The following is a 22,838-nucleotide window of genomic DNA, read 5'->3' on the forward strand; positions in this document are numbered from 1 at the left end:
TCATTACAGAGCGCGGGTCTCTTCTCAGAGTGAGAAGGGTTTTTGGCCCATCTTGATTGAATTGATACCAAACTCGGTAGATTTTTCTAATCGACAGTATAAATTACCAATTTTCGTAGAAACTCGTTTATGCTTAGATCTGCCTCATCGTTTAATAAAATTTGTAAAAATGACAAAAATTTGGACCTATTCTGCATCACTGGTACCACTATTCGGAAAGCTCTGGCCAATGAATTCTTTAACGCTCATACCTCAGTTAAATAATTCGTTGGCCAGATCTCGTTTCTCGTTTATTTATTTATTTTATTTTATTACTTTTCCCTGAATTTTCTCTCCCCCAGTCGAGTTTTTTTGTTATTCTTATGTGTATTCTATCTGTGAAAACTTGTCATTAGCTTTAATCTTCTTCTGTTTTTACCTATTCATTTTTTCATATTAGCTGTAAGTTTTCCGGTTAAATAAAATAAAAATAAAATAAAAATAAAAAATAAAACGACGTTATGAAAAGTATTTTATTAACCGACTTCAAAAAAGGAGGAGGTTTTCAATTCGCCGGAATCTTTTTTATCAAATCAAACTTAGTTGCAGAGTGAACTAGAGTGAGGCAACTCTCGGTTTGATTCTGAATCGACGATATGGCATGGTGACATAAAATCATAGAAAATGGGGCTACCTGTTTCAAATGTACCTACCTACTAACATTTGACGTCAGCCAGTGACGTCGAGGCCTCGACGTTTTGTTAGAAGTTCACTAATACTGTCGTGAACTGAGTTAATAGCCTATGATACAAGGATACATATCTCGGATAGCCTCGTTTATCAAAACCTCGTGAGTAATTGGGTATTTTACTATATCAAAAATAAATTATTTCTCAGTGATTATTAAATAGAGGATCTTCCAAAATAAGTAAAATCCACGACTTTTGTTAGGTTTAAGTGTAATAACAATTTTAAATAATCGATTAAACTAAAAAAGTACGTCATCACGATGTAACGTCACATTCCAGTATTTCTCGCATACTAAAGCGCGCCTTTTGAAGTTTGATAAAAAGTCACTGATTTGACTAGTTGTCAAATACCGTATTGTACCTAATGTTGCGGTCGTGAAAATTCACAAAATAGCTGTTATGGGTACAAAATTTTTCCGACGGGTGGGAATACAAACCGTTTTCACGAAATTTCTGTTCGCACCCTAAACCGTTGGGTTAGAGACAAAAAAAAAGTCAACTACGTACTCGTCCGTCGTCTCCATAATCAAAGAACTGTTTGGTGGGTATCGCCTGCATTTGCACGTGCAGCTCGAAGCGCTTCGTAGGGTCTGCTACCACAGTGTGGGAGCCGCCACACCAGCGGCGACAACTAACGTGCCTGGTAACAATAGACCACACAAAACCATTAGGAGTGAAGCCACACGATGCGTTGTGCTGTCGATGCGGAGCCGGAACGATTTCGTTCCGTCATTCTACACAGAAATTGCTGTATCATGCCACACGATGCGTTACGACGTCATCGTGCAGCTCGCACTGCACGCGCAACGGACATGGAAGCAAAGAGACGAGGCGGGCAGGGGTGGCGTGTTGCAAAGCCATCTACCGGATCGGCAACGCAGTGGCCGTATGGCACCTAATATTCAAATCCGCTAAGAAAGGATTTTTGAAAATTCAACCCCTAAGGTTGTAAAATAGGTGTTTGAAATTTGAGTAGTCCACGCGGACGAAATCGCAGGAATAGGCTAGTGAAGTTATAATTACTGACCGAGTTTCTGGTGACCAAGCTCTGACCAGTTCAGAGAAGCAGGGCTCCTTTGACGGCGCGACAGGCGCCTGTCGCAGAGGTGGTAGTCGAGGTGGAACTCCACTGGTAGCGTCTACGGGGTCCATCTGTGCCGGCTCATGACAACTACCACAAGTTGCATCAACCGCTAATTTGCGCGTGGTCAGAGCAATCTGGGAATTGAGATCAAGTGTACATCACTATAGTTGGCCATTACGAATGTGCGACATAAATCATTACGATCAAGGGTTGTAAGAATGCCGCAAAAGTCGTTATCGATAAAGGAATGCCGTTCGGACGCAGCTAGGTAGTAGACGCAGGTAAAAAGTATGGACGCTTTTTAACCTGGTATCGACTATCGACAAATCCTTTTGTTGCAGTTACACACAACACCAGAGCGTCGGGTTACAGTTCCATAAGGCCTGTAAGTGCGAGCGAGAGGTCCAATAAAAATGATTTATGACTGCGTTCGCACGTTCGTAATGGCCCAACTATAGCACAAGCTTTACGTTTAGTTGGAGGGGAAAGGGGATATTCATTAGTCATTACCTCAGGATCTCCAAGCACGGCAGTTACGATTTTGATCTTATTGTTCAGGACCTGTAATTGATGCTGTACAGAATCCCGTGCTGTCAGCAGCTCGGCCAAATGTGCCATCTTTTCCTTTCTATTTTTCATGTCTCTTATAACCGCCTGGAAAACACGTTGTTGAAATTCTCTAGTCAAATCTATATACATATAGAAAAAGAAAAGCTGACTGACTGACAGCAGCTCGGCCAAATCTTTTCTTTTGTATTTTTCATGTTTTGTATAACCGCCTGGAAAACACGTTGTTGAAGTTCTCTAGTCAGGAAAAAAATATGACTGACTGACTGACTGACTGACTGACTGATCTATCAACGCACAGCTCAAACCACTGGGCCGATCGAACTGGGCATGCAGATAGCTATTATGACGTAGCCATCCGCTAAGAAAGGATTTTTAAAAATCGACCCTTAAGGGGGTAAAATAGGGGTTTGAAATCTGTGTAGTCCACGCGGAAGAAGTTGCGGGCATAAGCTAGTCTGGTAATATACAGAAAAAGTTTTCCTTAAACAGTCATGGCTGACTGCTCCAAGCTGCGACTGCATGACGAATTAAATCTCCATTTTTATACAGGAGACCGATTGAGCAGTCGCAATTGCTCCTAGCAATTTTGGCAAAACGTTGATCTCACCGCCCCCAAAGCAATATTTCGGTTAAATATTTCAAGGCAATGGTCAAGACGGGAGTCGAAGTCTGCACGAGCGGCTGCAAAGTCCACATACGATAGCCTTCCAATCAGTGTCGACAGGTCAGCCTGCAAGCATTCAATAAGATATTTATGGACTAGCTGATGCCAGCGTGGATTTAGATCTTTTTAGGGTTCCGTACCTTAAAAGGAAAAGAGGAACCCTTATAGAATCACTTTGTTGTCGGTCTGTCAAGAAACCTATAGGGTACTTTCCGTTGACCTACAATCATAAAATTTGGCAGGAAGGTAGGTCTTGTAGCAGGCATGAGGGGGAAAATCTGAAAACCCTGAATTTTTGGTTACATCACAAGAAAAAAATTAAAATGTGAACAAATATTGCTATTTTCAACTTTCAAAGTTAGATTGCATTATCAAATTGAATATCATATAAAATTATGATTATATTTATGCATCATAGTTTTTGAATTATCGTGAAAATGTCGAAAAATATGCAGTAATAACTTTTTGGTTAAAATAAAATAGAAATGACCACGACAACAGTAAAACGTCGCAATTGGTTACAACTAATTTATTAATGTAAGAGTTCATAGATTAATTCTGTTTTACCTTGTATTTTAGTCCTTCCAGAACTTCATCGCGATTTGCTTTTTCTTCTTGTATCATCTTAATATAGTCCATCAAGATCTATATTAGTATAACAGTAAAGTATTATATCTGATTGATTACAAAATAGATGATGCTCGCGACTGCGTCCGCGCAGATTTAGATTTTAAAAACGCCGTGGGAACTCTTTGATTTTCCGGGATAAAAAGTAGCCTATGTCCTTCCCCGGGATGCATGCTATCTCTGTACAAAATTTCGTCAAAACGATTAACGATGGGCCGTGAAAAGGCTAGCAGATAGCCAGACAAACAGGCAGAAAGACAGACAGACATACTTTTGCATTTATAATATGAGTATGGATTATATTTTTGAGGAATGCATTGAGATAAATTTTACTTGTTGGTTGACCATCTATTTCACCCATTTACCGTTTGCCAACAGGTTTTGAACATTTTGCTTTTTGCTTTTGAACCAGGACCCTGGCTTTTGAATGATAGTTTTTGGACGGTTTAAGGTAGGGATATTATTTAGATTCATACTTTTCTTTAGAGTAGGTGAATTTCACGAATGAAATATTTAAATACTAACGCGCATTTGCGATCTTTGCTCTATCTGCGATACCATCAGCCCCTTTATCTCATCGGGCATGTTGCTTAGTTCGGCTTCTATCTCTTCGGAGTGTTCCAACAGATTCATTATGGCTACATTTTATAAAAGCAATACATTAATTAATACTATCCTAGCGTGTATCCTAGTTGCGGCATAATAATTATGTTAAGGTGACTATGGAGATCTTCGTGTTTACACAACTGCCCAAAAAAAGAGTGTTTGTGAGTAAAGTGTGAGGTAAGCTATGTGAGCTTCTTTGTTTCAACATAACTTCTAATTAATGACATAACAGATTCAGATGTATCGTTAGAATCCTTACAGCATCTCGAGTGACATTGGCTATAAATTTTTTGAAAAAATAAATATGGTAGTCTTGTTTTTTTATTCTATTATACAAGCCAATCATTACGATCTCACCTGGTATACAATGGAAGATTTCAAGTAATTAAACGTATCGATGTACCACATCATAAAAAAACAGAAAAAATAATTGTCATGCTTTTTGATGGTAAGTAACGACAATCACACGTTTATTACCTGTAACTTCAGCATTATTGTTGGCGTCTGCCAGTTGGGCGATGCCACTATTGAGAATTTGGTGCGATTGTGCTATTTGATCTTTAATATTTTGCAACTGAAAAAATATACCAACTCGTGTAGTTTGTACAACTAATTAAGACTAGTTCAGTGTACCACATCGGATTAAGATATAATAATTTGACGGATGGACCAAGCGGTTGTGAATTCAAAACCTGGTCTGGCATCGCCTGGTTTGGTCTAGTCTGACACTCTTTAGGTACTTTTCTATGAAAATTTATGTGAAGGAATCGCGTAGAACACGGCTGCCTTAGGGAGAATTCTGGGATGGAATGCCATTACCGGATTTATGTTGTAATAACGCATACGTGTCCCTGAATCCAATAGTAATCTTCGTCCACGAAAAAATAAACTTTTCGTGGTCCCGCATCATCGCACTGTTGCTAGATCTATCTCACCTATACCCCATTCATTAGCATCGTTCAACGCGCTTTTGGACAATAATGCTCAATGGGACCCATTTAATGATGGGTCTATAATACTGGTTCGGGAGTTACTGAAGTACGCTGAGAGCATTGCATGAATATGTCATTCAATGTTCTCAGCGTACATATTCAAAATCCTTTGATATTTTATCGTTTTGTATTTTATGTCTTTTTTCTTGTACCTTTATTTGTATTTAATTTTATTATTAATCATCTAGTTAGTGTAAGTGGCACTGCCGTTCTAATAAGATATAAAATAAATAATAACTGAAAAGGTGTGGCAGACTACCAGTACCAGGCTCTAGGTACATGAGCTACACTGGACAGCAAATAAACCGGGCCACCCGCTATCTTAGAACTTGATTAGATTTTCTCACAAAGTATAAAACTTACAATTCTATAATCACTTACAGAAAGTGTATTCCAAGATGATGATCAAAATGAATCGAAATTTATTGGGATTAATCAATTAATTAAATGTTTACTAAGAATTTTACAAATAAGAGTTGTTTTCTAGCAGTGTTAATCGTTACTAGTTTTCTTTCTTCTATGAGAGAGAAAGCTTGTACTCATCGGTAGGCTAGTGATGATGATGATGATGAATAAATGTTACCCGAATCGTCAGTACAGAGTCAAACCCACTGAACTGATTTGCAAAGTCTTTCAGTAGCACATGCAGAGCTGATATACGACTGTCCAGTTTCTGAGCTACGTCCAGTTTGTCAGCTATAACAACAAATTAAGTGCATCAGTTAATCTTGCAATGTAAGGATCTATCTAAGCATAAATATAATATTACATAAAATACTATAGTTAATTTTGATATTTTCAAGTTCTTACTAGAGAGGAGCATTATTGCTACATTTTAATAATTTTTATTTGGTGAATTTATTACTATTCTATAAAGTGGTATTTCAATATTCCATTTCTAATGCGCAGTGATGCGAGTGTTCTCGCTCGCGCGTTCTTTGGTGTCAATGAATGTAAACCCACAAAATTGGTAAAGTAAAGGGGGATTAAATATAATAATTTTTAAACTTTGTGAGATTTAGGTTCATCATTTGCCACGACGTATTTTTGTTTGTTGTTAGAACTTATCATGCGATCAGTCGGTGGACTTTGAACATATTGGTTGGAAGAAAGATTAGAAGCAACTTCTACACCAGGAAAACTCCATGTATCTGAGATATCCCATAGTATAATTATGCTTTGTCTTCAATCGAAGAGAAACCAAATACAGAGTACCGTATGTATGTATGTATGAGCTTTACCTATCTGCAGGTTTTATAAAACTCTTTGATTGGATAAGTACGCGGCTGAAAGTAATGTAGGTACATCAGCCTGTAAAATGACATTTCGGCTTTGTAGAGCGTTGTCCCTGTCACTCATACCTATGTAACGTTTTGTTCGTCTCAATGACAGAGACAGTGCTCTACAAATTTGGTATCTCGTTCTAAAGGTCGATGTACATTACTTTCGGCCTCGTACTGTAACTTTGAATGCCTCACCTACAACCTTGTTGATGTGTGTAGCGGTTGCCGTCGCTTCTGTAACTTTATCTATCATTCTGTCAAAAATTTTTGTAATATCATCCTTCAGGTCTTTTAAATACATTCTGAAATAAAGTTTCATATCTATATTATTAGGATCCTAATGTCTTACGATAAAAATATACCAATTGTAGACTTTGTGGCTAATTCCGTTGTGGACAATCTCTAAACTAAACTAAAATGACACGTCTAAATCTATTGCTATGCCTTTCATAATGTTGCTTGCGGAAAAGGATAGCATTAGATTTAGACCTGTTAATTTAGTTTAGTTCAAGAGATTGTGTACAAGAGAATCGGCTCCATTGACTAACTCTGCTCTCAAAGGTGTATGACATTTGAGAACATTATGGAGAACTCTCAAATATGCCAATTACATCAGAATATTTTCCTTCACCGTTAAGTAAGTGATCTTAAAGTGACCTACGTTTTGGACTATGGTGTAAGCCCTACTCATTTTGACAGGAGACCCATGCCGATAAAGGTTTGAGATTGGTGATGATGGAGCACATTTTGTAATTGCAGTTGGTTGCTTCAAGGTTATTGTATGAATGAAGAGGTGTTATCATGGTGTTATCAAATAATACTAACCTCATGTCCGTATGCGTGACACAAGGCACTTTTAGTATACTAGAAAACTTAGAAACTGTAGGAGTCCTAGAAACCATAGATGTTGCCACGGATGGTTCAGCAGTGATAGAAGGATGCGAGTCCAGGCCACGGGTAAGAGATTGGGTGGCTTGAGATTGGGTGGCTTTAGCATCAAGGGCAACTGATTTTTTCTCGACTAGTGGCTGAGATTGGATTGCCTGAAAAATATGTTTCAATTCTAGATTCTTTTAACTATAGGTAGGAATAAATTATTGTCAAATAATTGTGTGTTTCCAAACCGCTGAACATAGGTCGTGGGTTCGATTTGATATTCTTTGAGTACGCAATCTATAGTACGCGACAGCTCGAGATGGCAAACAGAGAGCCCCCGCACCACCCTATGCGGGAGAGCGCAGGTGACGTGCGGCTGTTTGGGGCGTCCTCCCGCCTCATATCCCGATTTCCATCTCGACCTGTCGCGTACTGTAGCGGTACCTACACTAAGAAAGGATTTAAAAAATTCTAACGGAATCTAAAAAAACATAAACATGCGGACGAAGTAGCTGCGAAAATGAAATATCGAAGTTGACACTGAACAAACTTCCTAATAATATAATTCTTACAGAAGGCTCGGTTTCACCCGTTCACTAGAACTGTTATAGATTTTAAAATCACCTCTTTTTACCTCATCGAATGAAGGTGGTATTATAGTTTCCACTTGTTCAGCAATGTCTTCTGGTAGCGCGCCACCAGCTACCAGTTGCGTTAGTATTTCCACAATCCTAGTCACAGATTGCTCTGCTGACTTCATTTTCTTTTCGACCTGTAATAATTATGTCGGGAACCTTTATAACCCATTAGGTACCTATTACCGGTAGATGCGCGAATTATATCTTTCTAGATAATAATTAATTAACAACACCCGTTTCATGTAATGTATGAAGTGTTCTCACGATGCCAGATAATTAAAACTTGATCTGAAATATTTTGAATGATGTAATTGTGAACCTTTTTTGCTTTTTTGTCTAGTTAGCTGCTATATTTACTTAAAAACACAAAACGATTATACAAATTTTCAGCGTTAAGAACAATTATACTTGTATGTTTGAGAATTATAAAAGGCATTATAACCTGGAGAGTTTCCATTGCTTCGGGCAAGGAGACTGTGCCTTTCATCATATCACTAATCAGCTTCTCATTTCCAAGCGATTGAATTGGCTTGGGAGGTGCCATACTCTTCAGCTCTTCAACAGCCACTTCCAGTAAAGCAAATTGTGACTTAGCTACGAAGTCGATAGCACTGGAAGACCGTGTCTCTAAAATTTTTTTTTCAAAGGAAATACTTGAAGATAGAAGACCCACAGAAGTTCTGATAAAAAAATCTGTGTATCAATAATTCTATGTGTGCAAAAATTTAACTGACTGAATCTGTAGCACTCATTGTTTCATTTGTGAAATCAATCAATAGCATGAGAGAATTTCAGCCAATCAAAAGTGAGGTGAAATCACTACATTTTCTCAAAATAGGGAATAACGGCAACTTCAATGCGATTGTCGCATTTACACACGATTTATACATCGGTTTTAGTGAAAAGTAAAACAACATAAAAATATTTTCTTTCATTGAGAGAGGACAATTTTTCAAGCAGCGTGATAGACTGATGTTGAAGATGGCACTTACCAGAACGAGTAGACGATCCTTTTTGAACTAAAAAAATAGAAAATTACACATATTATTATTATTATTTTATTTAAAAATTTTACTGAAACGGTTTTAAATCTACTAAAATTTTATAGAAAACATTGTGTATGTTTTAAAATAATCTGAATACGAGAGTAACATGAAAACACTCACTCACGAGAATTTTTTCATTATCAATTTGTTTTTCTGAAAAACAAAAACTTTTTGTAATAATTTTTGAAAAACTGATAAGATAAATGTCCATTATTGAATACCTAACCTAATTAATATAATTAAACAAAGGAAGAACCTGTTATATCTATGCGACTTGCATCTGAAAGTTTCTTTAGGACCATATTTTCTTCTTTCTGTAAATCATAATAATTTATAAAAAAATAATTAACTATACCTTATTGCACCTAAAATGGAAAAAATATGCCACTCACAGGAATATTAAGTTCTTTTCTTTGATATTTTTGATCTCGTTTTTCTTCTGTGTCAAATTGCTTTATCAGGTTCATTTGTTCTTCTTCTTTTTCGGGTATTTTTTCAGTCTTTCTCAGTTCTTCTATCTCCGTTATCTTTTCGATATTCAATATTTCGCTTTCTTTTAGCGACACTCTTTCATCTTCATCTTGCCTGTGTATTTCTTTTGTTTCCTTTTGTGATATTTCCTCAATTTTCTCATGGTGTCTTTTTTTAACTACTTGTTCTTTTTCTACTATTTCTCGTTCTGTTTGCGAAAGTTTATGCTTCACGTTCTCAACTTTTTCTCCTACTTCCTTTTCTAAACCTTCTTTTCGAGATTCATTTTCCGAAGTAACTTCACCTTGTGATATTTTTTCAGCCATTTCATACTCATCTATTTCTTCCTGTTCTCTGTCTAGCAATATTTTTAGTTCGACCTGTGTCATTTTCTGAAACTCATCTTGCACTCTTTTTTCTATTTGTTCTTTTTCCTCTGCCATTTCCTGCTCTTGTATTTCTTTTAGTTCTTCCTTTTCTAATTTTTCCATTGTTTCTGCTTTTTCAAATCTTTCTTTTTCTTTTATTTCTACGTCTCTTTTCTTTTGTTTTTGTGAACTCTTGCGTTTATGTCTAACAACATCAAAAGATTCAGCTTGAGGTGGACTTTTAGATAAAGATTTTTCCGAGGAAACATCTACAGCAGTCTTTATCTTCGTCTTTTCTTGTTGAAGTGCGGTTATTCTTATTTCAATTTTTTGTTGCAGTATACGCTGTTGCCTTGCCAAAATCTCAAGGATCAACCGCACGAGTTTGAAATCAACTACATTTGCCTGATGAATATTACAATAAAATTAATTGAAAGCAGATAAGTCAGTTACACAAACATAATATTTAATTCCAAGTTGTATAAAATTTCTCATGATATTTCCTTCACCGCAAATCGTGTGATCAATTATTGTAAATATTGTAGAACAGCCTACTTGCCAAACCTTCAATCCTCCGTAGTCTACTCCACTGCTTCAAGCGTTGTAGCGATTATTAGTATTGATTGTTCCCTCACCTCTGGTGGTCCCATCGCCCTGTTGATCAGGTCCTCGATGGTGACCAGTAATGTTGTGTCACTCATACTGGGTTCATCTACGACCTTTGGTATCCTTAACTTAGATTTTACATGTCCTTTGGACATTTTCGTTTTTCTTATTTACTTTTTATCGATTAAAAATATAAAAATCCTTAGTTGAAACTTCAAATGCTTTACAATTTTAAAATAATTAAAATTAAATTGATAACACTCAATAGACATTACCAACGACATCAACCACAGGTTAAAAAATAGTTAACATTCTGTCTGTCACATTTAGATTTTGACAATACCTACAACACACTGACCTCTACTAATACTAGTACAATGGACTTGCCATTGCTGACCCGTTTTTGAAGCAACTTGATTATTGCCATTTAGGCATTGATAGCAGCAGTGAGGGAACAAAATATTAGTGATGAGACAAGAATGCCCGACTTCTTCGCGATGATACGTTCAGAATAGCTTCCTCTTGGGAGCGACTACGCCACTCTAATAATGAGATTCTACGGACGATGTATGAGCCCTTGGATGTCGCCATTTTCCGATATTGGTTGACGCAGCATCGCGGTGCGAAGCGAAATTAAAGATAAAAATATTAGACAGTATAGGTACATTATTGTATTTTTTATCTTTGTTTTATTTCATACTTTAGAATCTAAATTTTAATTTTATATTTGACCTCTGTAATAATATGGGTACAGTTTGCCTGAAATAAAGAATATTATTATTAGGCGCTTCGCGTTGGCACAAAGCAAAGCAGAACACACAGGCCAGTATTCTTCTATAAAGAAGGTTTGTTTTAAATTCTATGACCATAATTCTTAGAGAATATTATATCCACTTACTTCCATTTAAATAACTATGCATATTTTTGGGCTAGATATACAAATTAATACCAATTATTAAATTTAATTTTTGCTTTCAATCTTCTATACATAATATACCTTCAAGGTTAAACGGACTGACTGACATAATAATTATTATTGGTGGATATATTGAGAATTTGTCTTTAGGGGTTGTCTCTACATTGTAGAGTCTAACGAAGACCTCCGACGATTTTCAGGAGTTCAATCCAAACGAAGCGTTTTAAACGAACGAAGTATTTTAATAAATTGGTTGCTTTACAATAAGCTGATTCACGAGTCTGGTGACCCAAGAGCTGGGGCTTATTTCGCCCTTGCCATTCAGGGAGGTAATAGCGCCAGTGTATTGGGCACAATGCCCATACATGACAGTTTGGAGAGCGTAGGTATATAATTTTTTTTGTGATAAGTTTATTCTACGTTATTTCTTTTGTATTTAAGTAGTGTTAAAATATAGACTAATAATAGCTTGTAATAAATGTATTAGCTTTACAATATTGCTTAAAATTATTATTATCGACTAGAACCACAGAACTGATGATGACGAAACTTAGCAGATGAAGTCGCGGACATCATCTAGTTTACCATGTAGGTGAGAACATAATAAACGAGGTAAATTGAAAACCTGTTATCAATTAATAAAAGATTAGGTACAAATAGGATGTCTATAACAGGCTAAAGTCATAAATAATTAATAGCAAATTACTATAATATGTAACAATTAATTGTAATTTGTCGCGGCAGTGTCACAACATTTGATGATATCAATGGCGAAGTAAAATTATGATTTTAAGGATTCCCGGGGTTTGAGTTAACATTCAACACGATGAACCTATTGCCACTATTGCGTCCACTACTGAGCACGGGTTCCCAGAGAGAGAAGGGTTTTGGACATGGTCTACCACACTGGCCAAGTGCGGATTGGTAGACTTCACCTTTGAGAGTTGAGACTATTATGGAGAAAATTCTCGATAGAGGTAGCTATTTTATTAAGTGCACACAGACGAGTGCACAGGTATACAACATGTCGATTCGGTTCGACAGCGTCGAAATTGTTTAAATAACAGTAAATATAGAGATACTTGGATAATAAACTCGAAAAAATAATTGTCCTAAACAACAGACGGTTTGACTCTGTTTTGACTGTTTGAAACAGCGTCCTCCACTCCGAATATGTCCAAATAAGTTGGTTCTTACTTAGCCCGTTTTTTTTAAAGTTACAATTTTAATAACTACTAATTTTATCAAGTTTAATTTCTAAACAAAGTTTTTATCATTCTGTGTATTACCGAGTATGACTTCATAGAACAAAAAAGCGGGCGTGACCGCTGTAGCTAGTGGCAGCTAGCTGATTACCTACGTACCTACTGTCAAGTTAACAGTATCAACATTGATTGGCATGTCGTAGGATCACAGTTATAGGTATGTATTTAATTACTATAGCAAGAAGCGATAATACTAAATAGCCTAGTAGTTTCAACGTTAACCTCCTGATCGGGGGGGCTAAGGTTCGAATCCGGACATCTAAAAGAAGGTTGCTCAAGTGACTATGGGACTATCGTATCGCTACCAAATAGGTAAGTAGTGTCCTAATAAAACAAAGCTTAATTTTTAGGATGGTTTTATTACATTTAATTACACAGAAAAAACAAACATCGGTAAAAACACCGATCAAGTACGAGCCAGGCTCACGCACCGGCCACCGAGGGTTCCGTATTACAGTCGTATTTTTTCGACATTTTGCACGATAAATCAAAAACTATTATGCATAAAAATAAATAAAAATCTGTTTTTGAATGTACAAGTAAAGCCCTTTCATATGATACCCCACTTGGTATACTTTGACATTGAAAAAACTATTAGTCCATGAACATAGCTAATTTAATTTTTTTGTGATGTAGTCAGCGTGGTGGACTATATGTAGGTATATGTAATCGGGTAGATAAAGTATGGATTTCTCGTCTAGTAAGTTTCAGATCTAGACAAGCATCCTATAAGTTACTCTGGTAAGTGTGTGGTGCACTTTAGTACAACACGGATCTTGGAAAGGCATTCTAGGTTTGCCCTAAAACAGGAGGCCAGCGGGCGTCGCTCGTCGCCGCGGGTGGCTAATTGTCGAAGTGGGAGGAACGTCTCCATCCGGTTCGCTAAGTGCCCGATACCTACTGATTATGCAGTTCCGATTTTCTACTTTAAGGTCCAGCGTTCACCCACATACGTTTGATAACAACATAAATTCAACTTTGTGAACTTTGACATACGTTTGAAATTACAATGAAAACAAAACACAGAGGAGACTAAAAACGCGCACGTCTTTTGCTGATAAAATATTATTTATAATTGGTATAAATAAATAAATAGCTGCTTTAACGATTTACACTAATTGTAGAGAAGAATTCGTCCGCGTGGACTACACAAATTACGAACACCTATTTTACCTTCTTTGAATTTTCCAAAATCCTTTCTTAGCGGATGTCTACGTCATAATAGCTATCTCCATGCCTTTTAGCCCGATCCGTCCAGTAGTTTGAGCTGTGCGTTGATCAGTCAGTCACCTTTTCGTTTTATATATTACTAGCTTATGCTCGCGACTTCGTCCGCGTGGACTACACAAATTTCAAACCTGTGTTTCACCCCCTTAGGGGTTGAATTTTCAAAAATCCTTTCTTAGCGGATGCCTACGTCATAATAGCTATCTGCATGCAAAATTTCAGCCCGATCCGTCCAGTAGTTTGAGCTGTGCGTTGATAGATCAGTCAGTCAGTCAGTCAGTCAGTCAGTCAGTCATTCAGTCAGTCAGTCACCTTTTCCTTTTATATATTTAGATTTAACATAAAGAAGATAATATTCATGTGTTCTATGACCAGAATCCAGATGAGTCAATTATATTTTAAATTCAAACGTGCTGCGTTGGGTGTCTCTATACGATTTGAAATTTGAACGGGGTTTTCCACTCAGGTTCTTTAATTGCACCTAATTGCCGACATGCCTCAGATTGTAGAATTAGTTAACATTGAACAAGTCAAGACTCAAGCAATTATCTACTCAGACAGACATATCGACACCTTATCTCAATGTTGACACCAGAATACATATTCAGACTTCTGGTCAAGTGAATCAGTGTAAAAAACCTTTATATAGGAAATGCATTTATATTAAACTAGCTTATGCTCGCAACTTCGTCCGCGTGGACTACCCAAATTTCAAACCCCTATTTCACCCCTTTAGGGGTTGAGTTTTCAAAAATCCTTTCTTAGCGGATACCTACGTCATAATAGCTATCTGCATGCCGAATTTCAGCGCGATCTATCCAGTAGTTTGAGCTGTGCGTTGATAGATCAGCCATTCACCTTCTCCTTTTATATATATTTTAAAGACTACTTAGACAATGCCCGCAACTTGGTCAGAATGTTGAATTTAATTTTTCTTAAATCCCGTGGGAACTCTTTGATATTCCGGGTCATAAAGCCTTGTCTTGCCTCTTGCCTCTGTCTCCGGGATGTAAGCTAAGTACTTTTCGACGGATCGTCCGTGAAAACGTAGCGGTCAGACAGGCAGACTGACACACTTTCGCATTTATAATATTAGCGTGGAATAGCTACCCGCCCAGATCATTACCTATTTATTTATCTCAAGTTTTTAGATCTAGTTACTTAGTCTATTTTAGATTTTAGTATAACCTGTTTGCGAATATTACAATATTACGCAAGAAGAACGTTACGGATCCTCATTGTTTTTCGAATACTTACGAAATTCGTTTTTTCATTTTCAAGGTTCAACCTGTTCCAGATTCTAGTCAATCTATTTTGAACAAAATTGGATCTTCTATAAATAAAAAATAATTGTTATGCTTTCCAATTACTTACGGAAGTTTTGTCTCAATCGTTGCGGTAATATAGGACTTATTATTATTTTTTATTATTCATTGAGTCAAGACTTTTATTTCTACCTGTATATTTGGGTAGAACGCCCCGCACACCCACGCGTCACCCGCGTTCTCTTCTCCTGCACCGGGTTAGCGCGGGGACTGTGCGGATGTGCGGGACGTTCCCTCCCCGATTGGCATCTCGACCTGTCGCGTACTATACCTACTTACCTGCAATTTGAACTATCCTTAAAGAGTTGCTTACTATGAAGTGTTCAATTAAAACTGGTCGATGCATGAAATCATACCGCGCTTGTTTATTGAAACTATTGAAATATAGATGGATCACGTACGTATATGATATAGCACACTTAGCGACTATTTCAGTCTATTCTATATTAGTCGCAATATTGCCGTTTCCGACGGCTAAGCCAGCGCGATCCATCAGACGTGCAGCGTAGAACATGATAGCCGATAATCGAATATAAACACGGTGAGTCATCGCGGACGCTCGATTGATGTAGTGCGCTTACAGCTCAGATGCTGATTGACTGCACCGTCTACATTGTACAATTTACATCCGGCGACGGCGCGAACACAAGACTGTTGTATTGTGTCGTAACGCGACAGAAGGCGACCGGAGTCACACATTTAATATGAACACGCCTAATCTGTCGTGGTGCTCTGAAGCGCTGACTCTAGATTGTATAGTAATCGCAATATTACCGTTTTCGACGGCTAAGCAAGCGCGATCCATCAAACGTGCAGTGTAGAGCATGATAGCCGATAATCTATACTTATAATAAAACTGTAACTGGACGAATTATGTACATTAAATATATTTTGAAAATTTTAATCGGAGGAAACAATCGATATAGACCCCTAAACAATTTTTGTGGAATTTTTGTCTGACTGTCTGTCTGTGCGCGCATCACGCACAAATTACTGGACGGATTTAAATGAAATTTGGTACAGTGGTAGCTGATACTTTGGGTTAACATATAGGGTAGTTTTATCCCGAAAACAATCAGGGATTTGTCGCAAAATAATTTATTTTAAATAATCAGCAGTGGTAAGCGCTGTAGTCTTATGAGTGGGAGGTTCTGGGTTCGATTCCTGGCAGGGATTTGGAGTTTTATAATTTCTAAATTTATGGTCTGGTCTGGTGGGTGGCCTCTGCCGTGGCTAGTTACCATCCTACCGGCAGAGCCGTGCCGCCAAGCGATTTAGCGTTCCGGTACGATGCCGTGTAGAAACCAAAGGTGTATGGGTTTAATAAGAACTGTCATACTCCTTCCAGGTTAGCCCGCTCCCACCTTAGAATGCATCGTCACTTACCATCAGGTGAAATTGCAGTCAAGGGCTAACTTGTATCTGAATTTAAAAAAAAAACACTAGGTATCTATTTAATGCCACGAATCGTTCAGGGCAAGACAATGGAAACCAACACCGATCAGACGTCATTCGAGGCAGTGAAATTTGGCAGGAGAGCCGCTGTTATCAGAGAGCTCGCTCAATTTACTGCCACTAATCTGACTTTTCAGTTTCTACCACACTCGCCAAAATCCGTACTATCCTCAAAATATTCACAATAACCTCTTTTATGCGATCATCATCATCATGATCAACCCATAGCCAGCTATTTGAGCTCGGGTCTCCTATCAGAATGCAAATGGTTAGGCCATAGTCTACTAAGCGTAGTAGACTATGGCCAAACCCTTCTTGACCAGCGCGGCAAGATTTTATGCGATAGATAGATAATTTTTTTAAACGTATGGATGATGCATGAGCCCCTAACATTGCTGGCCAGCAGAGCTAATGAATTTTTCGAAACGTCCCAGGGCTAATCAGACGTGAGGATGCTGAATGGAAGCAGACTGGAAGCAGGTTAGTAACCAATAGATTAAAGAACTGATGGCCAAACCCAATATAATCTTACTAAATACTTTATATCTTCTTTTTGTACCTATTCTACTCCCTCTGCTCTCCTCTACCTCTCGCTTTGCCAAGTGTCACTGGTAGAGGTCTAAGTGCTTCCCTGTCCACTTTTACTCTCTTTTTCTCTTTTTTGTAATTGTCACCTAATAGTAAAACGTCATGTTAGACTTACTAAGCATCAAGATGACCCAAGCATGAAAAGATGTGCAAACTCTCTGAAAGTCCAATCGCCTGAACCGGACATTTTATTTTGGGAATAAATTTTTTATTGATGTAAATTATTTACTTAGTTATCTGAAATACAATTATTGACCTGCGGGGTCATTTGCTAACTCAGTGATCAACACTAAATGATAGGCACCCAGCTCATTTGACATGTATATTTTTAATCCATTTAAATGTTTTCTACGAATAATTATTATGATATCATTAAGTGAAGCAGGAATGTAGAACCAGCCTGTCAAATAAGTTTGATGCCTATCATTTGGTGTTGATCACTGAATTTGCGAATCAGCCCATCATCATTATCATGATGATCAACCCCGCCGGTTCACTACAGAGCACGGTCTCCTCTCAGAGAGAAGGGGTTTGGCCACAGTACCACGCTGGCCATGTGCGGATTGGTAGACTTCACACACCTTTGAGAACATTATGGCGAACTCTTAGGCATGCAGGTTTCCTCACGATGTTTTCATTCACCGTTAAAGCAAGTGATATTTAATTACTTAAAACGCACATAACTCCGAAAAGTTAGAGGTGCATGCCGGGATCGAACCCCCGACCTCCGATTAGAAGGCGGACGTCCTAACCACTAAGCTATGACGGCTTTTTTGCGAAACATACCGCTGGTAGTTAAGTAGGTACACAATAATATAGCAAATCGTGACCAAAATTCTCATAAAAGTATATTTACAAACAAAATTACAATGAGACTTGAGCGATTTTATCTGTCTCTAGCTGAACCTCAATTACTGTCCCAATTTCATGTGTCTGGCGAATTTCCAGAAAGGTATTGACCTTGAAGCAAGGTTTCGATTTCGGAATATTGCTAATTCATTATTAATAACAATATACCTACATGCTGTGATAGATATTTTACCCTGTTTTGAAAAGTGCCTTAATTTGATCCTAAAGTGACAATAAACTACCAATAAAATTACAAAAGTTATATTTGATCGATAAGTGCATTTAAAGCATGTCAAGTTTCGCCGCGAAAACGCTACCCGCCAAGAGCTGTCATGACATCACACCATGGACCTAGGTCCATGCATCACACAGATTGGTAAGCAATTAGTTTCATTACAATTTCAATCCATGTGACAGTCACAGTCGGAATTTACATCGCGGCTACATCTATATACGTTTTGGATATTTTTAAAACAGAAATCTTTAAAATTCATTATAATAGTATAATTTTATAAACTGAAATTAACATTTTCGATTGCTTATTCCTAATACTTTTCTCGCTTATTTAGCTCGCTAGTTAGAATTAAATTAAATTTATAGTAAGTGGCGTATAAAGAATCGTATCTTTTTTAAGCAAGTAAGTAGGTATATAGCTTCGTGGGGGGCGCTAATTTTTCTCAATAAACATAAATTCTTCCAGGTCAGTGCTAACGACTGCTGCATCTCATCAGATAGTATCTTATGAGATCGTACTTAATCGCAAACCTGCAAAAATATTAACGAAATATGACACATGTTTAAATAAGTAGTCTTAAACTGTTCTATGATGTATGAATCAATTTGTAACTGCGTTCTATGCAAATGTTTGTACAGGTATGATTTAATTTAGCTGTTGTATGTAATAGTTAGCGGGACGTAAGCTGTTATTAAAATATTACCATAATCTTTACCATACATAATAGCACGTTTCGTTCTACTTGTTGGCATAATGTCGTAGAAAAATTTATGATCATGACTGCTTTGTAGCAATAAATAATACCCATGGTTTAATTAATTAATTATTTATTTGCGTTGTATGAAATCATATTTTTAATAAACGATTGTTGATACAATACATAAATTGAATGAAATCAAGATAGACTACAGTAATAATTTAATAGTTAGACAATGCTTAAAAATAATCTCCATTTATTATTATTTTTATAACAATTAAAAAAATGCACATGATTACCTATTGCATATTGCATAATTATTGCAAATATAGTAGATTTATTTTGAAAGGAAAAGAAAACAAAACCTAACAAGTACGTAAACATTGTATAATATATGAAAATAAATCACTTGCGTATACGACGAACGAAGTCCTACACACTAATATATCAATCTAATAGAGAAACATTCCATGTAGTTGAAGATATGATTGTAATATTTCACTTAGGGACAGAACAAAATGAATATGAAGCTACTCGTGAAAGATTTTCTGTCTTTTTGATTTACTTGTTAACTTTTCAAGCTGTGCGTAAATCTGATATTTTGAGCATTCGGACGATTCAGAATTGCGGACGGGAAAATTTCAACATTTGACATCTCCTGACAAATCATGTTTTTTGAACATCCAAGGTACTGATGTTACATATTATTAATTATTCTTTATTGCTACTATCAAAATTTAACCATTTGAACGTATCAAGCGATAGCTGTTTTACATAAATTAATAACTATGACTTACTTTTTACTTAATATTAAACTTGTTTTTTTTGTTATTTGTTTGCTAAGAATTTATTAAAAATGAATAATATGTGAATAATGAGAAATTGTATTAATAATAATAATGATTGTGTTGCAATATTGAAGATTTTAAATTTGCACCCCATGGTATGGCAGATTGTAGCTCGAGACAAAACAATTGTAACTAACACCTTACTAATGCATACCTACAATCAGAAAATAAATGATTTGTATTTGTATTTATTGGGGTTTTGTACCTCAAGGAACCCTTATAAGGGTTCCTTTTTCCTTCGTTCACTTCGTTGTCTGTCTGTCGCTTGAAAAAGTACGACTTTTTATAGATATATGTAATCCTACCTATGTTCTGTCCTGTTATGTATTTATTCTAGGTGATAACCTGCAACCGTCTCTCACTTCAACACTATGCACAAGGCACATAACTAAGAGGTAAGACGTAATGCTATCATTTGTTATGCTAAACCAGTATAAGTAGGCACGTTAAAAGTGCCCTAATGACACACGGACGTTATGCCGACTACACAAATTACAGGTGTAGGTGAAACAGGTATTGTTTATAATGAATTAATAATATTAATATGTAAGGTAACGTAGGAGATAATTATCTGAAATACTTTACGATTAACTTTTGCATAATTCCCCATTCTGAACCGTCAGTTTACAAATACAGGGTGTAACAAGAACGCTAGAAAAAATAAAGACAGGTGTCCTACCAGGTGTCAGTACCTACTGATGGTTACTGATACAATACCACAAAAAATGCAAAAAAAATAGTGAAAAAAAAACTATTTGTGAAAGTTTACGATATATTTCAAATAAAACATCTGACTGATGCTACAGGTCAACGAACATTGCGTAAGTAGGCCTCTCGGAGTCAATCCCGCTTCTTAGGTGGGGCATTGACCCGAGTTTTCGAAATCACTAAAACTATAAAATGAAACAATTTTTGAGGTTATTGGTATTGGCTTATGTTTAGGTAGTATAACAATAACGCTAAGTTTTTGCCAGCGTTCTGGTTACACCTTGTGTAATGGTGCAATTTGTTCGATCACCATAAAGATCACCATAAGTCTTACAAGATAAAGTCTGCTTCCCCGCTTTCCTCTACTTAAAAAAAATATTTAACAAAAATCCATACTTAATATTATAAATGCGAAAGTGTGTCTGTCTGTCTGCTAGCCTTTCACGGCCCATCCGTTCAACCGATTTTGATGAAATTTAGTACAGAGATAGCTTGCATCCCCGGGAAGGACATAGGCTACGAGATTTTTGAAAACGTAAATCCACGCGGACGAAGTCGCGGGCATCATCTAGTTTACCATATTTTCAATCCAATCCAATCCATCAGCCTGTTTGCGTCCACTGCTGGACATAGGCCTTTCCAAGAGCGCGCCACCAAACACGGTCCTCCGCCTTCTTTTACAGTGTAAAAAATGTTTCTTATCAGACTGAAACATCCTATACCAAATTATTAAGTTTCGACGATGTTTTACTTGCCTATTGGGATAACTAACGTCATTGGTTTATTGTTGGGTTGTGCAAGGTTGTGATACTTCTAATTATTTCCAAATTAATCACCACAGTGCCATTAGTTCATCACACGTATATAGTACAATATACAATTAATACTGACGTCACTATATTGTTTTAGCGTTGTTTAAGAATTCAACTGCGTCACTTCTAATCGTTTTTACTGTTTTGGTAAGTGCGGACTGTTATGGGGAAGGAAGTCGGAATTAAAGGGGTAGACAAATCAATGCGAGAATGCCTACCGCAGCGGTTTGGTTGTACAATATCAAAACAAAGCAAGGTGTTTGAATCTTTACAGGAGAACCAAAAAACAATTTCACCACTTTATCGCGTGCCGACATAGGTATATAACTTTGATATTACTCAGCTTGATGGGGTTGAAACAATAAGTAGCAAAATATACCTACTCAGTTTAAGAACTCCTCTGAAGAAGTCCTCTGGTGCTGCAAATGTTTATGGGCGGCGGTAATCACTTAACATCAGGTGACCCGCCTGCTCGTTTGCTCGCTATATCTATTTAAAAAAAAAACTTTAGATTTTGCATGTAGATTTAGTCCGGAAACCCGCCCTCGCCAGGTTAGCGCGGGGGCTGGGCGGGTGTGCGGGGCGTTCCTTCCCTGATTGGCATTTTAACCTGTCGCGTATTATAAGTAGATGTCGCGATATAGTGGTAGGGATTTATATTCTCTCGACACTATAAATAGTGGTAGGGATTAATATTCTCTCGACAATATAAATCCCTACCACTCATAAAACAGCTATGCCAGCATAAAACAGCATAAAAGAGAGGATTTTTAGATATTCCAACGGTATTTCTTAAAACCTCAATCCATCCCGGACGAAGTCACGGGCATAAGCTAGCTTTAAGGTATAAATGCGTACGAATTAAGTATATTCAAACTGTAAAAGTTTTGGATGGCAGAACATAGGAAAGGACTAGTAGGTAGATATAGGTACCATTTTTGAGATCTTTCAATAAATTTTAAAGTCTAGTTGTAGACTTGTAAGAGTAATATTGTCATCAATACCTACATTTCATTATCATGCCAAAAGATCTATAAAAATTAGGCCAAATCACTCTGCAGAGATTTTATTTTGCCTTTGTCAAACTTTTTTCCATTATCTAAATAAACATCTGGGGATTTCCACACCAGAATCTTTTCTATTATCTTTATAACTCCCAATTTCTTATCACTCATTACAATTTCATTGTTCCGCTAGAATATAGATAGATTAGAAACGACGAGCTATTTCTTGGTATTAACCCATCTTGACCTGAGCTTAATTACTTATCGTCGATCAATTATAACTGTTGGCATTGAGTTATAGCGACTATAGAGACACATTCTCCTCAAGCGATAAAAACTACCTCCATACC

At 36.9% G+C, this 22,838-nt stretch overlaps 1 protein-coding gene across 1 annotated transcript; it reads right to left on the minus strand.

The window, feature by feature from the left end:
* Window positions 1–708: 708 nt before the first annotated feature.
* On the minus strand, window positions 709–10,714 carry LOC117984515 (flagellar attachment zone protein 1-like). The gene is made up of 14 exons (XM_069500254.1): window positions 10,589–10,714; window positions 9,507–10,358; window positions 9,239–9,267; window positions 8,511–8,679; window positions 8,065–8,202; window positions 7,380–7,597; window positions 6,750–6,856; window positions 5,855–5,967; window positions 4,757–4,853; window positions 4,199–4,311; window positions 2,323–2,466; window positions 1,756–1,946; window positions 1,236–1,368; window positions 709–780 (listed from the first exon to the last, which is right to left on the minus strand). Exons 1-14 carry the CDS (start codon window positions 10,712–10,714, stop codon window positions 709–711), a joined length of 2,502 nt encoding a protein of 833 aa, XP_069356355.1.
* Window positions 10,715–22,838: the final 12,124 nt, after the last annotated feature.

This window comes from Maniola hyperantus, chromosome 8 (assembly GCF_902806685.2).
Source record: "Maniola hyperantus chromosome 8, iAphHyp1.2, whole genome shotgun sequence".
NCBI classification, from domain to species: Eukaryota; Metazoa; Arthropoda; class Insecta; order Lepidoptera; family Nymphalidae; genus Maniola; species Maniola hyperantus.

What these genes read in the sequence shown, in the direction of transcription:
- LOC117984515 (XM_069500254.1), bottom strand. Translation starts at nt 10,714, where the DNA reads ATGTCCAAAGGACATGTAAAATCTAAGTTAAGGATACCAAAGGTCGTA. An exon ending in AAGCAATGGAAACTCTCCAG is followed by an intron (nt 8,203 to 8,510) that starts GTTATAATGCCT and finishes TAATTATTACAG; the next exon opens with GTCGAAAAGAAAATGAAGTC. An exon ending in ATTATGGAGACGACGGACGA is followed by an intron (nt 781 to 1,235) that starts GTACGTAGTTGA and finishes CTTGTATCATAG; the next exon opens with GCTATTAACTCAGTTCACGA.